Genomic DNA, 17,465 nt, shown 5'->3' on the forward strand with positions numbered 1-17,465 from the left:
TGACTCGAACTCTTCTACCCTCAGTTACAATGTTTAGTCGATGCTTGAACTTGAGAGGTGCTCTGCATTTACGTTTTGCGGTCTCAGAAAGGTCTAGAGAGATACCATGCTACCTATTATATCATGATTATTTTGATAAAGTGTTGGGATTTGAATTATGTTACTATTGTTTGCTAGTTGATTATGTTATTGATAGGAGTAAAGTGAGCTCTAAATGTTATCATTCATATCGTTAGTTCATGATCTTCATTGAAAACTTGATTACTAGTTAAGTTTATATACAGCAACAAAAACAAAAGAGTTTGTAAAAGTTTTTCTTTATCACTTTTAGTTTATCAATTAAATTGCTTGAGCACAAGACAATGAGTTATGCTTGGGGGAGTTGATACATTTCCATCGTATTTTGGACTCTAATTTGTATCATTTGAGAAACTAACCCGAACTGACATTGTTTTCAGTATAATTACATGTGTGTTGTTTTTGTGCAGAAAATAAAAGTTCTTGGAATCGTACAAAATTTTGCAAAAAGTTTCTTATTGAATAAATAAAAAATATTGGAACGAAGATCCACCAGAGGGGGGCACCTATTCTCCACAAGACAATACGGCGAGCCCACCCCCTAGGTCACGCCCTGATGTCTTGTGGGGCCCACGGGTGTTCGTCTGACCTAATTCCAAGCTTATATACTCCGTCTTCCCTAGAAAAAATAAGAGAGAATTTTTTTTCTCGTGTTTTACGATAAGAAGCCGCCGCCACCTCATGTTCTTCATCAGGTGGGTTGTTTTGGAGTCCATTAGGGGCTTGGAAGAGGAGGATATGTCGCCATTGTCATCATCTACCTTCTTCATCAACAGTTCCATGATGCTCACCACCGGGAGTGAGTAATTTCTTCATAGGCTTGCTGGACAGTGATGGAGTTGGATGAGATTTATCATGTAATTGAGTCAATTTGTTAGGGCTTGATCCCTAGTATCCACTATGTTATGAGAATGATGTTTCCATGACTTTGTTATGATTAATGCTTGTTAGTAGGGGCCGAGTGCCATGATTTCTGATCTGAACCATTTGTGTTTTCGTGAATATATTTGAGTTTTGGATCCTATCTTGCAATTTGTATGCACCTACGATGTGTTATGATCCATAGACCGCAAGGTGACAACAATTGGGACCCCCTCCGATAATGAACGTAGTATGAGGAGTTCATGTATTCACTATGTGTTAATGCTTTGTTCCGGTTCTCTGTTAAAAGAAGGCATTAGTATCCCTTAGATTTTCTTATGGACCCCACTGCCACGGGAGGGTGGGACAAAAGATGACATGCAAGTTCTTATTATAAGAATGTATGACTATATGCGAAATACATGCCTATATTATATCAATGAATTGGAGCTGTTATGCATCGCTCTAGGTTGTGACTGTTACATGATGAATTCCATCTATATAAAAATATCCATCGTTGATCCATTGTTGGTGTTGTTGTTACAATCACTATAAAAATGCTACTGTCGTTGTTACTGTTTCTATTGCTACTGTTACCGATACTATCAAACTGTCTTATTATTGTGCTACTATATACTTTGTTACAGATATTTAGCTTTCAAGGTGTGGTTAAATTGATAACTCAACTGCTAAGGCTCATAAATATTATTTGACTTCCTTGTGTTGAATCAATAAATTGGATGAAGTACTATCCTCAAAGAGTGTTGTGATCCTCTATACTTGTGGGTTATCAAACACTGTCCGCTTGCATACCTACGTCCAATCCATATAAAAAGCGACTATTGTTTATTAATCGTGTCAAAAGTACACGACAAAGAGACACCAAACCCACGTAAAAAGAGACTAAGCTTTGTTAAGGGCACCATGAGACTACAAGAAAGAGGCTCCAAACCCATGTAAGAAAACAACTAGGTTTTTTCTCACGCCATCACACAAGGTTATTATTTCCTACCTCATCCTATCGATGTTGTGTGTGTGTGTGCACGTGTGCGCATGTGTACGCGTGCGCGTGTGTGTGTTTGTTGGGAGGGAAACTTGCAAGGTGTCATCTCATGGATTTAAAGATCAAACCTATTGCTCCGCGTGTCAAATGGTGGCACCAGCTGGAAAATTTCAAACAATATTATCCCGGTCGCTTTCTTGGGCAACAACATTTTATTGGTTGGTAGAAGAATACTCGAATGGTCGGCAACACTTGCATCAAATATGGCTGAAGGTAAGGGTGTTTTCCTTGTTTAGCTTTGTATGCGGGATGATTGGATTGGTGTTGCTCTCCAAGCTCTTAAATAGTAGTGGCCCCCGAATAGAGTGCCGGTAAGTTTGTGTGTGGGCAACAAATCTTTCGTAGATGATGATGTGTTGTTTAATTGTTTTTATCTTCGTATCCGTTTTTTAAGATAAATCGGATTTAATAGAACTTGTGTTGTTTCTCTTCTAAAAAAAGATAATGGGTGAAAAATGTCGTCGAATGATCATGTAAATATTCTTCCTTGTTCTATTTGCTAAGACTACTCTTGATCATCTAAATATTGTTCCTTGTTCTATTTACTAAGGCTACCTTGGTCCCTATTGCCATACCGTGGCACTATGGACAAAGGATAAAGATGGTAATTTTAGGTATGGATACACTTTTGGTGTCTATGGATACTGTTCGAACCCTATCCGACTAGTCCTGGGATATCTTTTTCTTCATGGTATGCTCGAACCCTATTCTATTATTTTATAGGTGGGTCATATGTGTTACAAACCCTAAGCTAACGGGTATTCGTAAGTAAGATGAAGTCTGAATCGACAAGATCAAAGTCCATATCCATCTCCTTGCTCACACTCTCCCAGTTGTACCAGGCTTGATACATCTAAGTCTAGCTCGTGTTGATCTTTGTGCCATTTTTTTTCATTAGCTCAATAGGATAGTTCACTTCGCTAGGATGTGTTGATCTAGTCATGTCGTGACTCCCGATCGTCAATTCCCCAACCATAGAAAACACTTGTTGATGTCTTCACTGCCGCCCTTCATCATTGCGTTGATGCAATCCAATGGGTAACCGATGAGCATGAATACCCGTTGGGTATGGACACGGACATGGTTTTGCACCTTATGGATAAGGTATGGATAGGTTTTTTGTGACCGTGAGAAATATGGGCATGAGAATGAAATTATTGTACCCCAATCAAACCTACATAGAAAAAGGGGATGCAAATGTGTACAGCCCTTGTGTTCTAACCAGGTGAGATGAAATGTCAATAGTCGGTTGAATTAAGCAGGGAAAGGGTAGCCCACCCCAAGTGTCACAAATTTGCATCTGTATAGACAACTGACTACTGCATGGCAAGGATGGCACATTGTTGATATCCACGTGCTGACTAACATTTCCACTTCCAACATATTCAGAATTCTTGTGATGGCAAATTGGATGACAGCACCAAGAGAATTCTTGTGTGTATTTCAGGAGAAACAGTAGATAGACTTTACGAAAGTTTTCCAAGAGCTGCTTCCTTCAATCGATCAAAATGAACATAAGTTTCTTTAATTAGCATATGGTAACCAATGAATTCTTGTGGGAACTCACAGTAATAGTACATGAATAAGATACAGTACATGATTTAGCCAATTTTGTTGCTGCATCGATCAAAATGAACACAAGTTTCTTTAATTACCATATGGTAACCAATGTTCAAACTGCAAACTGCAAAATAAATGTTTCCATGCCATCATTATCCTCCTCAACCCCTCAATGGGTGGTCAAAGTTTATTGTTAGCTAGAAAATGGCAGGTGATCATAAGTTCTATTAGTGTGCCTATAGTTTATACCACCCAATGTTCAAACTCGCGAAAAAAAATATTCCCATTCAATCATATCCTCAACCCAATGGGTGGTCAAAGTTAATCCAAGCTAGAAAATGGCAGCCGAGGGGCATCTAAGAAAACTACAAACCCCGCATAAAACAGATACTCTGGCCGCATTATTTTCATCGTAGTCCTGACTTTTCAAAAGAAGCTGCAGTCCCAAACCAAGAGGCCATATGTGTTGACAACTAGTTAAATAGAAAAAAACAGACTAAAGAGAGCTTCTCGCAATCTCTAATGCATCTTCGACTGAAGTTGCACTCTTGAGCTTAGCTTTGTCTACAATGGGCCCCGCATAAAACAGATACTCTGGCCGCATTATTTTCATCGTAGTCCTGACTTTTCAAAAGAAGCTGCAGTCCCAAACCAAGAGGCCATATGTGTTGACAACTAGTTAAATAGAAAAAAACAGACTAAAGAGAGCTTCTCGCAATCTCTAATGCATCTTCGACTGAAGTTGCACTCTTGAGCTTAGCTTTGTCTACAATGGGCTGTGATCTTGCGATCTGTGGAAGAAGCGAGAATTCCTGAAATATTGCAGAGATGTTAGGAATTCAGAATGGTTCTTACAAATGAAGTCCAGAAATGAAATACAATAGAAATTGCAAACTCTTTGGTCTACGGATTTTTGTCCTCCCAATTATTTAACATGATTGTAACTTGCACTGATTAATAAACTCTTTTCACACGGAAAAGGTCATCGCAAGTTTGTGTGTGTGTGTGTGTGAACAAGGGTCATGGCAAGATAGTATGTGCTTTCATTTAAATAGCTACTATATCGGTATGAAGTTCAGTGGAAGTGGCAAGAAGATATTGCGATGTTGAAGGTGCTGTCCGCATTTTATTACCTCTGAGGTTCCACTCTCAAGGAAAACACCCTTCAATCGACTATCTGCAAGTTATAACAAGGTGAAGATTGGGTATAAAAGAAGTCCAACTGAGAGTAATGATAAATATTGAAAACAACCAATTACCAGAGTCAATCCAGAAGGTAGCTATCTTAGGATCAAAGTTCCCTACTTCAATTGTTTCACCAACTGCGTAGTGAACAAAAGAGGATACAGATTTTGTGATTATTGATGTTCAATAACAAGGATCAACATTATGAGGTAGAAACTGGAAAGAGACAACCGTACCATTATCTCCATAGAATTGCCACCAAATTTTCCTGGAGCTTCCTTCATACTCAAAAACTCGAGAATAGAAATACGGAAGGTAGTCATACCTACATCATAGGTGGCAAATCAAGCACAGCACCAGTCGGTAAACTGATAGATTACACCTTATAACCATTAACTTACGCTTTTGCCTGGGATGTTAAGAGTGTTTCTATACAATGTTGTGCAGACTTTCTAGCATGATCCACATGCTCCACTCGAGCTATTCTATCATACATCTGTAGAAAAGCTCACAGAGTTATATTCTGGGATCCAACATTTCCTTATTTGAGATAAATGCACAGAAATCTACCTTGAGCGGAAAAGCTGCCACATCTCCGATAGCAAAGATGCTAGGTATACTTGTTCTAAACATGGAATCAACCTACAAAGAAGAACCAACAGGTCAACTAAGGATGAAAAAAAGATTAAGACAGCAGCACATCTTTTACAAGGAATGTGTAATGACAGTAGAGGTAACAAAGCCAAATCAGTAAGTTGATATCAATAAGGTCTAACTGGAAAAATCATCTAATTTACTATATGCATTGTTATAATTAATAAAATATACCTAATCTTATCACTACTACAGATATAAAATAACAAAGCAAGCAGTCCCTTAAACCTTCAAGCAACTAGAGAGGGTAGGTGTGTATGGCTCTCCGCTCCGCTCCGCCCTGCTCTCCGCCTCCGCACCCCGCTAGCCTAACTGCAGCGCCGCGCCGCCAACGCCGTCCCCGCCGGCCGAACCTCCCCCGCGGCCCTCCTCCCCCGCGCCATGGCTCCGGTGGGGGCTGACCCTGTCGACCACCGCGAGACCCTCTCCGGCGAGCGTGTTTCCTACGGGGACCGCTGGTCGAGTTCGGAGAGCGAGTCCTCGGCGCGCTCGTACAGAGACGTCGCCCGCACCCCGTCGGCCGCTGCCGCGCCGCCGGCCGCCCTCGCTTCCGGCCGCCTTCCGCCTGCAGCTCGTCCCCCCGCTAAGGAGCGTCTCGGCCCCCGCTCGGAGGTGCACCGCGTCTCGGGCGGCCCAGTGCTTGACGCCGACGGCTTCCAGCAGGCTCGCCGCAGAGAACGGCCCCGTCGCCAGCGTCGTGTCGCGCCGGCCTCGCCTTCGCCTGCGCGCCGCCGCAGCCCCTCCCCTGAGGAGCTCGCGGGCCTCTGCTTCCGGTGCCTTGATCACCGCCACTGCGTCAGGGACTGTCCGAACGACATCCGATGCCGCCGCTGCCTCGCCTCCGGCCACGCTTCCCGCGACTGCGGTGGTCGGCGGCCGGGGCCGCGCCCCAGCGCTCCCCGCACGCCACCGTGGACCAGCAGCCCAGGCCTTCCCGCGGTGCCCCTGCCAGGGCGTCTCCCCCAACGACGCGCCTGCCCGCCCCAATCCTTCCCGCTGTGGCTCCTCCCCTGCCGCGGAATCGCCCGCTCGATGATGCCCCCGCCCACGCGTTCCTGGCCCAGACAGAAGAAATGGACGAGGCGGAGCTAGTGCTCGGCCGCGCGATGGTGGCCACCGTCAGGGGCACCCGGCCATCTGTGTCCCTGGTCGAGGTGTCCGAGCTCATTCTGTCTTCCCTGGAGCTGGAGGAGGGAGACTTCTCGGTCCATCAGCATCGCCCGGAGGACTTCCTGATCCTTTTCTCCTCCCTGGCAACCATGAGACGGTTCCGCGGCGAGCACTTCATCAGCTCGTCGCGCTTTGCGCTGTCCCTCTGGCCCTGGTGCAAGCTTGCCCACGCCGGCGCCGGCGAGCTCGAGTACCGTGTCGAGCTAGAGCTCCGCGGCATCCCCGCCCACGCCTGGCTGCTCTCCACGGCGGAGCACGTGCTGGGCGGCAGCTGCTGGATCGATCGCCCGCACCCCCGCACGCGCTCCCGCGAGGACATGGCCGTCTTCCGCATCACCGGGCGCGCGCACGACCCGGCCGACATCCGGCGCGCCGCCACCCTGGAGATCATTGAGCAGCTGCCCGGCCGTGTCCCGTCGGAGGCACCAGCCATCAGAACGCTCACCTTCCCCGTCTCCATTGCTCTCACCAAGGCGGAGTTGATCAGGGCTGTTCCGGCCGTCGCCCAGGACGCTGCGGGAGTGCCGGAGACGGCGAGGACGGTGGCGCAGACGGGCGACATGGCCCCAGCAAGGGGCATGGTCATGGTCCTGGCCCTGGGCACGGGCACGCCCGCCGGCATGGCCGCAAACGCCGTCGTACGGCCTAGGCACAGAACGGACGGGCTGATGGCATGGCAGTGGACGCGCTTGCGTTGCTTGCGCACGCCCATGGTCGCTCCGGCCGTTCAGACGGCGCCGGCGCGATGGTTCCCTGGCCGTACACGGCCGCGCCGCGGCAAGGGCTGTGCCCCCAGCGGGCTAGCATGCTGACCTGGCCTGGTCAGCAGGGCCCAGCACGCCCCCGTCACGGCGTCAGAAAAGGAAAGCAGCAGGCGCACGTCGTGAGGCCCAAAGCGGCTTTGCCGACGGGCCCATCGCGCAAAGTGGCAACTCCATGCGTGGAGGACGGCCCGGCCGTTCGCATCAGGACAGTTGGCGCCCCCCCGTTCGCTGCTCGCGGCCGTGATGCGGCTGGGGCGTCGACGTCGCGCACGACCGAGGCAGATACGGACGGACCCACTCCTGCAGCGGCTGATCCTATGCCCTGTCGGGATCGTTGCCTGCTGCGCCTGGGCCCCGCCAAGCAGCGCGTGAGGTCGGCCGCTGCACCGCCTGCGCCCCGGTCGGGACAAAATGAGCCGCTTTCCTCCTCTGCCGCTGCTGCACCGCCAAAGACCTTCCTTGACCAACCTCCGCGGCTCCTCTCGCGCGCCTTCGAGGAGAGGGCGGGACGCGCATCTTCACCCCCCGCCAGCATAGCTGACGCCACCCCGTCCCTACTAGCCAGCTCTCTTGATGTAGGGCCTGCGGCAGTTGTCACCGCGCCAGCGCCCTCGGATGCCGATAGGATCAAACCCTCTGGGGTGGTGGCTGACGCGACGCCGCTGTTGCTGGGACCGTGGCCAAGGACCCCCTGGTCACTGGGGCCACGCCTGCAGATGCCCACACGGCCGGAGGATTTCCCACGCCCGATGGTTCGCTTGTTGTTCGGTCTGTGCTGTCCATGGACGCGCAACCACAGCAGGGGCCAGGCGTGGATCCGCCCCGCGGCCGCGGCCATATCTCCATCCTGCCAAGGCCTATATGCCATCCGAACCCTGGGTCGTGTCCCGTCAGCAACCAGGCGCAGACTCCGATGCCAGGGCGCTTCGCCTCGCCACCGATCACCCTGCAGAGACGCCGTCCCTGCGAAGCCACCGGGCAGACATGGACGCTGGGTGCCTTCTTATCGGCAGCCACCAAGCAACTAGATGCGATGCTGCCATCCCCTGGGAAACGCCAGCAGCCCCCCCTCAACTTCAATCCCAGGAGGGGACGCTCCGCCGCCGTCGTCGCTCCGGGCCCCGCGCCCCTCAGTACAGACAGAAGGGTTGTGGTTCAGATTCTCCGCACCCTCGGGATTGTCAGCGCGAATCAGCAGATCACCCCCGTCGAGATGAAAGCATATGACGACATGTTCGCCACGCCGATCAAGCTCCCGGCGCTGCATGCCATCGCCGCTCTGGTCGACCGAACGGTCCCTGCAGGCCTGTCACTGCCGGCTGGTGATGCCATGGCCTGCGAGCGCTAGGCTGGTGGTGCCTGTAGTCGACCTCTTGCTTATGTATCCATGACCCCAGATAGCGGTTTGGAATGTCGGGGGCTTGAACTCGCGCGCTAGGCGCTGTGCTATCCGCTCGCTGATATGTACCACTCGTGCATCCATTGTATGCCTCCAGAAAACTAAAATGGCATTGGTCTGCTCGTCGATCGTGCTAGACATCCTTGGGTCCGAGTTCGATGGCTCTACCTATCTCCCAGCCGACGGCACCCACGGCGGTATTCTCATCGCTTGGAAGAGTAGGGCTGTCACCATCTCCGACTCCCTATTCACCCAAAATGCGATCACGGTTAAAGTGTGCGCGCCCAGCGGTGCCCCGTGGTGGCTAACCACGGTGTATGGCCCCCAAAGTGACCCCGATAAGCTACTGTTCCTGCAAGAGCTGCGGGACATCCGGGCTGCTTGCCCAGGTCCTTGGATGCTATGCGGCGATTTTAACCTCATCTACCGTGACGCGGACAAGAGCTCCGGTACCCTGAACCGCCACATGATGGGAAGGTTCCGCCGCGCCATCAACGATCTTGCCCTGAAGGAGGTATACCTAAATGGGCGCCGCTTCACTTGGTCTAATGAGCAGTCTCCGCCGACGCTTGTGCACCTCGATCGAGTTCTCTGCACCATGGATTGGGAGGATTACCACGGGGAGTGCCACCTCCGATGCCTTGCATCTGTCGTGTCTGATCATTGCCCCCTGCTGCTGGATTGCTCCCCCATGCCCACGGCCCACAGACGCTTCCGCTTCGAGGCTTTCGAGGCTTTCTGGCTCCGCCTTGATGGATTTCACGACACGGTCGCCACGGCCTGGAGCTCCGTGCATGACCCCGACCCCTTCCAGCGGTTGGTTCGACGTCTGCAGGCTACTGCCCGCGCCCTTACGAGCTGGAGTGCTAGGTCCACGGGCAATGTCCGGGACAAATTGGCCATATCCCGCGAGCTGATCGCCCGCTTCGACCACGCGATGGAGAGCCGCCTGCTCTCTCCAGCAGAGGACTGGCTGTGCAAGCAGCTCAAGGTGGCGTACCTTGGGCTGGCCTCCCTTGAGCGCACCATCGCGCGGCAGCGCGCCCGCATCTCCTTCCTGGCCGAGGGCGACGCCAACACGAGCTTCTTCCACAGGCAGTGTACGTTCAGGCGCCAGAAGAACCGTGTGCATAGCCTCCTAGTTGACGGGCATGTGCTATGCGATCATGAGGAGATGGCCCAAGCGGCATTCGCGCACTTCGACGGGCTGCTGGGCACCGCCGTGGACCGAGAGCACACACTGGATCTCGAGCAGCTCGTCACGGCCGGCGACCTTAGCAGCCTGGATGCGCCCTTCACCCCTGAGGAGATATGGGCTGCGGTGCGGCGCATGCCGGCGCACAAGGCACCAGGGCTAGACGGGTTCACCGCAAAGTTCTTGCGGGCCTGTTGGGGCATTATCAGGCAGGACATCCTGGATGTCTTCGAGCAGCTATTCCTGATTCGTGGGAGAGGGTTTGGTAAGCTCAACCAAGCCCTCCTGACCCTGCTGCCAAAGCGCGCGGATGCACAAAAGCTGGGTGGCTACCGGCCTATTTGCTTGATCCACATTATGGCCAAGTTATTCGCGAAGGTTCTGTCGTTGCGCATCGCCCCCAAGCTGGATAGCCTAGTCAGCCGCAACCAGAACGCATTCATTGCCGGACGCTCCCTCCACGACAACTTCATGCTCGTTCGGCAGTCTCTCCGGATGCTTCATCACCTGGGCGCACCGTGCATCATGCTCAAGCTCGATCTCATGCGGGCTTTCGACTCCATATCTTGGCCGTTCCTCTTCGAGATGTTGCGCCAATATGGGTTCGGGGACAGGTTCAGGGAGTGGCTAGCCATCCTCCTATCCTCGTCCAGCACGCGGGTCATGCTCAATGGCGTGCCTGGCCCCCCGATTTGGCACCGCCGCGGGCTGCGCCAAGGGGACTCCACATCGCCACAGCTATTTGTTCTCGCCGTCGACGCGCTTGGCCGCCTCATGCATCGGGCGCTCCAGACCGGCATACTTCGGCGGCTGCACCCCCACCGTATTGTTCCGGCCGTCTCATTATACGCCGACGACGTGATGCTGTTTTGCCATGCTGAGATGGATGAGGTGCTCGCGGTGAAGGGCATCCTAGGCATTTTCGAGGCCGCGTCGGGCTTGCAGGTCAACTATGGCAAGAGCTCGGCCACGACCCTGCATGGCGACGAGGATAGTGCTGCCTTGCTGGAGGCGCTGGGCTGCCAGGCGGCAAACTTGCCCATCACCTACCTGGGCATACCGTTCACTACAAGACGACCCACTGTGGCTCAGATGCAGCCGCTCGTCGATTCTGTGGCCGGCCGCCTCCCGACATGGAAAGCATGGCTCATGAACAAAGCTGGGAGGCTGGCATTGGTCAAATCGGTCCTCAGGGCGATCCCAATCCACCAGATGCTTGCCCTGGCGCCCCCGAAGAAGACCCTGAAGCAACTAGAGAAGATCCAGCGCGGCTTCCTTCGGGCTGGCCGCGCGGCTGCTCAGGGAGGACACTGTCACGTTAACTGGCGCACGGTCAGTCGGCCTCTCGCGCTTGGAGGGCTGGGCATCCGAGATCTAGAGCGCACAGGGCTAGCGCTCCAACTGCGGTGGCTCTGGTTATCTAGGACGGACGCTGACAGAGCCCGGCAAGGCCTGGACCTGCAGTTCTCCCGTGAGGAGCTCGGCCTCTTCTACGCCTCCACCTTCATGGTGCTAGGTGATGGCCACACGGCGCTGTTCTGGGAAGACCGGTGGCTGCACGGGCAGTCGATTCGCGAGCTAGCACCCCTGCTGTACCTATGCATCCCCAAGAACAGGAGAAGGGTGCGGACGGTGGCGGAAGGCCTCGCCGGCAATGCCTGGGCCCGAGACATCCGCGGCGTCGTGGGGCTGCAAGAGATTGGCCAATACCTGACGACATGGCAGCGCGTCACGCACACCACCTTGTCCGCTGAGCCAGACAAGCTTGTCTGGAAATGGACTGCTAATGGAGAATACTCGACGCGATCCTGCTATCAGGCAACCTTCCACGGATCCCTCACTTGCCATTCCTGGCAGTTAATCTGGAAGGGATGGGCTCCGCCGAAGGTCAAGTTCTTCCACTGGCTAGTGAACCTGGACCGATGTTGGACCGCGGACAGACTTGCTCGCCGCGGTCTCCCACATCACGCCCGCTGCCTACTTTGCGACCAAGAGCCAGAGACCATCCACCACCTGCTGCTGGCCTGCCCCTTCGCGCGGCAAGCCTGGCACGAGGCTCTTTCCTGGCTGCGCTTACCAGCCCCCACGCCGGAGCAGGATATCTCCATTCAGGATTGGTGGATTAGGGCACGAGATGCAACACCACCATCGCTCCGCAAGGCGCTGAGGTCCACCACGCTGCTAGTTCCATGGATGATCTGGAAACATAGGAATGCGTGTGTATTTGATCATGCCACTCCGTCGCTCTCCGAGCTCTCGGATGGGATCAAAGATGAGATGAGGTGTTGGGCTAGAGCCGGGGACAAGGGGCTTAGGGTAGTCTTGCCCCCATCCTGGGATGTCCATTAAACTACTTGTAACCTGCTGTAATCGTCTCCTATGAGACTGACATTCCCTCTTTTCAATACAAAGAAACGCACATCTCTGCGTTTTCTCGAAAAAACTAGAGAGGGTAAAACCACAACTTGGTGGCCAATAGAGAACAATAATGACCCATGCTACTAGCATACATCATACTGCAGAGTATAGCCGAATCAAATAAGATTCAGTAACTTCTGGATGGAACAAACCTCTATTCCACCAACTTCGTTGTTAACTCCCACAGCTTCGAAGGGGCTGACAGATGGTTTTGCTCCTATACCAACAATAACCTGCATTACAATGTAATGTCAACATAAGATCTCATGGTATGAATCCATACGGTTTCAGCAGTTTAAGAATATGTACATCAGCGGATAAACCATCAAATATAATAAATATTAGCTGATTCTCCTAGTGATAAGATCATAAACTGCATTTAACTTCTGCTGCCTCGGCAGACATTTGATCCCGACACGTATTTTGGGCTAATACTACAGTTCACCAAACAGAGGCTGGCGCCAACAATTTCCAACGACGAGCAGCAGGGTTTCCGAGTAGATTAGTTTGCAGACAGCAAGAACAATACCGAGTCTGATTCTTGAGAAATCAAGTTGGTTTCCTAATCAAAGATTTAAAAGACTTCCTCATTCTCCCCCTCTCTACCCCTCCACTGAGCCACCACCATCAGCATTACCATGAAACCTCCATACTGAAAACTAGGCATTTTCTACCCATCACACAGCAGAACTTACTTGTTTCCAAAATTTAGGACTTTGCTTGTTGGTCTAGCTTATTAGCTAACCACAAAATGCAGCAGGATAGCAGACCTATCATAGGCTCTACTTTACTTCTGAGGGATTAGGTTGTCTACATGCTTTCTACTAACAGGGTTTCAAAGATAAGTTGGTTATTATCAAATGCCTTTCAAACATAATATCAAGAGGATTTAAGTGGTCATGATCTTTTCATTAAATGTTCTAATATAACGGGTGCTCTTAATAAGGCCAAGGCCAGCAGTAGGTCAAATGCAGGAATCTTGATGATTTTCATGGCTTAGGATTTTGGTATAAGAACATGTTGAGAAAACAAAGATAGTAACTGTATCAGCTTCAACAACAGAACCATCTTTAAGTATAGCCGAAGACACCCTTCCATCAGAACCAGCATCAAGTTTGCTGATGAGACCTCCCTGGATACCATAAATATACACATTCAACAAGATATAGTATGAAAAATCAAGATAAACGAATGATGTTAACGGATTGGTGGAACTCTGTCACCTTTACGAATTTGACACCATTTTGCTCATACAGTTCCTCATACTTCTTAGCAAGCGAAGGCGTAAATAATCTTGGCATTATGTGGTCTTCTGGGAATATTATCTATATACAAAGCAACTTTAGTTATACAACTGACAATTGCAATGCATAAAGAGAAGAAAAACATGATTTAGATATATCAGAACTGAACAAAGTAAGATAGTGCCGTTACAGTTGTGTCAAGATTCCAGCCACAAGCTGCAGCAGCTACCTCCATGCCAATATAGCCCCCACCAATAACAACAATTTTCTTTGATTTTCCCTACCAAATTAACCCAAATATCAGTTCAGCAGAAAATAAAAAGTGTGAATATACGAAAGGAATAATTTTAGATCACTGTGCCATATCGCACGAGAGAAACCTATTTTAGTACATGAGTAACATCTATCGTTATTTTTGTACTGAACATACCAATGAAGATACTAGAGAATCAGCATCAGCAACGTCACGTATATAGTGAACTCCAGGTAAGTTTCCTCCAATCTTCTCAGGTAATCTGAAACAAGCACCAATATTACAAGCACGAACAAGCAATGATGAAATTCATGAAAACCATATGAAACGTACAAGGCTTCTACATCTACTTCATGTATACAATCAATAGACACTGTTCAGTTTGCTGCATCATTGCAAAAGCGTGGGAATTTTATTTAACCTGCCTCTTAGGAGCGCAAAGTTATAGCAGGAACTGGTAATCATGGTAACTTGGTAAGGATATTACAATCTGGTTTTCCACATTAAAACCATTGCCCGTGTATGCATAATGGATTGTGATATACCTTGCAGCTGCACAACCAGTAGAAATGATAAGTGACCCATACTTCAGAATTTTCCCTGATGAAGTTTTCAAGGTCTGTGTTTTGCCATCAAATGCTTCAACTGGATCCTCATACAGCACCTTTCAGGAAGGAGAAATGGTTTCAGACCAAGGGGATTCTTGTATTATTATGTAACACACTAAACTAAAAAAAGAACAGTAGCATCAGAAGTTCATAACTACCTCTATGCCATTCTCCTTGTACCACTCGGCAGTCTGCCTCTGGCCACCAGATCCAACACAGGTATGGAATCCCTGCCACAAGAGAAATATTGGAGTTTTAATGGCTGCATGCCTGCATTTGCAGATTTTATCTTGATGCTGAAGTGTGCAGGGCACCAATGTACAGTACCAGCTAAAAGAACGCTGATTCACAGATAGCAACTATGATGACAGTGTAATGTTTACATATTGAAGCAGATTTCACTCAAGTCCAAACAAATGACACGGGGATAACTTAACTAAATTTATGTCCATTATTATGTCACAAGAATGCTCAGCAGAGAAAGAGGCTAAACAGTTTGGTAGTCCCAAATCAACGGACCATCACTACTGTCTGCTGCTTCCTATTGTTAAATTGTCACAGGTACTTACAGGTAGGCGTGCCGGCTTCTTTTCTGGGGGAAACAGATAGCCTTTGGTCAGTGCCGGTCGCTCGTATGGTGGAACAGCCTGCACCACAATAAGCACACACCATCAGAAATTAACAGACATATAGGCTCAAAAGAAAAATGTGGAAGCACTAGTAGTTTCTAGTACGTCCTTATATTATAAGATGTTTTGTATATTTCAATATGGACTATATATGAACTGAAATGAGTGAACAAACACACTAAAACATGTGTATATGCATCTGATTCAGAAAAAAAGTTAGAACATCTTACAATAGTGAACGGAAGGAATAGCAATTACTAGAAAACAACAGAGCAAAATTATGCGTCGGACAGGGAATAACAATGAACAATCGACTTGTGTAATTGTAATAATTAACTGATGCGCGATGGGCATTACCTCTTTGGAGACGATGCAGAGGCGGCCCTCGGCCATGCCATGCTCGACGAACGTCCTGGCCGCGTAGCCCGCCGCGTTCCCGCCGCCCACGATCACGTACCTGCAGGCGGTCGATACATGAACCGTGAGTAGGGACAGGCTTGACAGAGGACAAGGACTGAAGCAGACAGACTCAGATCAGGAGAGCCTAGCCTAGGGGGCTAAGAGGGAGAGAGCACCCACTCGCGGTTTTGGTTGTCGAAGCCGGCTGCCGCGGAGACCGAGAAGTTCCTCCTGCGGGTGGCCGCCGATGCGAGGGTGCCGCCTCCGCCAAGGCGTCGCAGCGCCCAGGACGTCTGCGAGTAGCACCCCGTCCCCGACGCCACCGCCGCTGCCGCCGTGGAAGCCATCTGCGCCGCCTTTCGCCGGAGAGCTAGAGCCACCTCCAAGGGAAAAACAAACCAACGGGCGGCGAATCAGAACTCAAAATGGTTTGGGGGGAGCTGCGGGGTCGCGACGAGAACCTGAAGTCATAGCCTCTCCCCGCAGGCGGCGGTGCCTGGCCTGGCCTTATAGGAGAGAGAGGGAGAGTAAATATTTTAATGGTAGGGGAGGATCCCTCTCAAAGGGACGCTGGCCGTTGCGGCAGGCCAAGGGGCGGGGCGGCGACGACGAACGGGCAGACGGACGGACGGAGTGGGGAGAGAAGACGGTCCACGTGTACTCTCGTCTTCCGCCGAGGCCCTCCTGGAATGTGTTAATTGCGTGTGATGCCACTCTTTGACACAAAGAATGTGTAATTGCGTGTGATGTCTCTCCAACGTTGGCACTCAATTCGTATGCAACTGTCCGACCTTGTTGTATCATCTAACAGGCTCATGCATCAATTTGCAAACCGGTTCGGACACATTTTCTTCTACAAACCCTAACAAATGTAGGGATTTTGCGGATGTCTGAACCGTTGCCACGTCCGTTTTTAACCACGTACACCCCATCAATCCCTCACCCATCTTTCCCGCACCACTTAACCCGGTACCAGTCATACCTGGCCAAACGGCCTGGCACGGCCCGTCGAGACACGTTTATTAAAGGGTCGTGACGTGCCGGCCCACGTGTCCAGGATCCAGGCCCAAGCACGGCACGAGGGCTATACGGACCGGCCCGTCGGCACGCCACGCCCACTGGCCTGCTAGAATTTTAGTATTTTAGGCCGTTATTTGAACCGATTTCGGCCTAATTTGCTATTATTTGGGACGATTTTGACATATTGGGTTGTTTTGGGGTTGATTTTGACCCAGGAACGGCACGAGGCGTGCTTCGTGCCGGGTCGGGCCCGTGTCGTGCCACGCATGCAGACTGTCGGGCCGGCCCGGTTACACGGCCCGTTTGGCCAGATCTAGTACGAGTTGCACACATTCATGTTGTTGAAGAGCGGCCGCTCGATATTGACGTCGGTCTAGAGAAGGTGTGAACTCTCATTGGCTCCGCTGAAGCGAAGCGTCGGTCGAGGGAGCCGCTCGCGACGCGTCCCCGATGTATGCGTTTGTTTAATGCTGAAGACGTGTTACTGGATGGGACGGGGCAGATATCTATCACGCTCGTTCAAAGCCCCGTTTGTCCGTATGTCGTCATTAAGCAGGCTCGTCGGTCAAATAATCCACTCTAATGTCGCGCATCGACGCACTTCTACTTGTGATGGTGTTGGGATTTTCCTTAAAGAGGAAGTATGATGTAGTAAAATAGCGAAAAGCATTTCCCTCATTTAAGAACCAATGTTTTATTGAACTAATAGGAAATCACGAAAACAAACAATCAATAATATCTTCACATACAAAAGCACATACTTGCATCCAACACGGACAAGAGGGTTGTCAAGCTCCTTGCACTCGTTAATTATAAGGACTAAATCTGATGGTATAGGATAGATAAATATAAATGAAAGGATAATAAGTTGTAAAAATTATTTTTATATGTTGTTGAAATATATAATAGGTGAATAGACTCGGGGGCCATACTGTTCACTAATGACATCTTTCTCATGAGCATAA

General features: G+C 50.3%; 1 protein-coding gene across 2 annotated transcripts; it reads right to left on the reverse strand.

The window, feature by feature from the left end:
• Positions 1–3,820: 3,820 nt before the first annotated feature.
• Positions 3,821–16,104, reverse strand: LOC123413656 (monodehydroascorbate reductase 5, chlorplastic). Of its 2 annotated transcripts, XM_045106596.1 has the most exons (18): positions 15,942–16,104; positions 15,661–15,850; positions 15,439–15,538; positions 15,022–15,099; positions 14,611–14,682; positions 14,390–14,508; positions 14,022–14,106; positions 13,782–13,871; positions 13,571–13,672; positions 13,390–13,479; positions 12,500–12,580; positions 5,318–5,389; positions 5,149–5,243; positions 4,984–5,072; positions 4,822–4,884; positions 4,696–4,739; positions 4,293–4,374; positions 3,821–4,090 (listed from the first exon to the last, which is right to left on the reverse strand). In XM_045106596.1, the coding sequence occupies exons 1-18, from the start codon at positions 15,949–15,951 to the stop codon at positions 4,059–4,061; spliced, it is 1,494 nt and encodes a 497-aa protein (XP_044962531.1). In that variant the 5' UTR covers positions 15,952–16,104; the 3' UTR covers positions 3,821–4,058. The 2 variants fall into 2 exon arrangements, with proteins under 2 accessions (XP_044962531.1, XP_044962530.1); XM_045106595.1 differs by having other exon boundaries at positions 3,821–4,374; positions 15,942–16,101.
• Between the last annotated feature and the right edge of the window lie 1,361 nt (positions 16,105–17,465).

The sequence above is a fragment of the Hordeum vulgare genome, chromosome 7H (assembly GCF_904849725.1).
Source record: "Hordeum vulgare subsp. vulgare chromosome 7H, MorexV3_pseudomolecules_assembly, whole genome shotgun sequence".
NCBI lineage: Eukaryota > Viridiplantae > Streptophyta > Magnoliopsida > Poales > Poaceae > Hordeum > Hordeum vulgare.

Coding starts and splice junctions, on each gene's coding strand:
- LOC123413656 (XM_045106596.1), bottom strand. Junction 13,872..14,021: donor ATTCTCTAGTATCTTCATTG/GTATGTTCAGTA, acceptor TTAATTTGGTAG/GGAAAATCAAAGAAAATTGT. Junction 12,581..13,389: donor CTGTTGTTGAAGCTGATACA/GTTACTATCTTT, acceptor ATTGTAATGCAG/GTTATTGTTGGTATAGGAGC.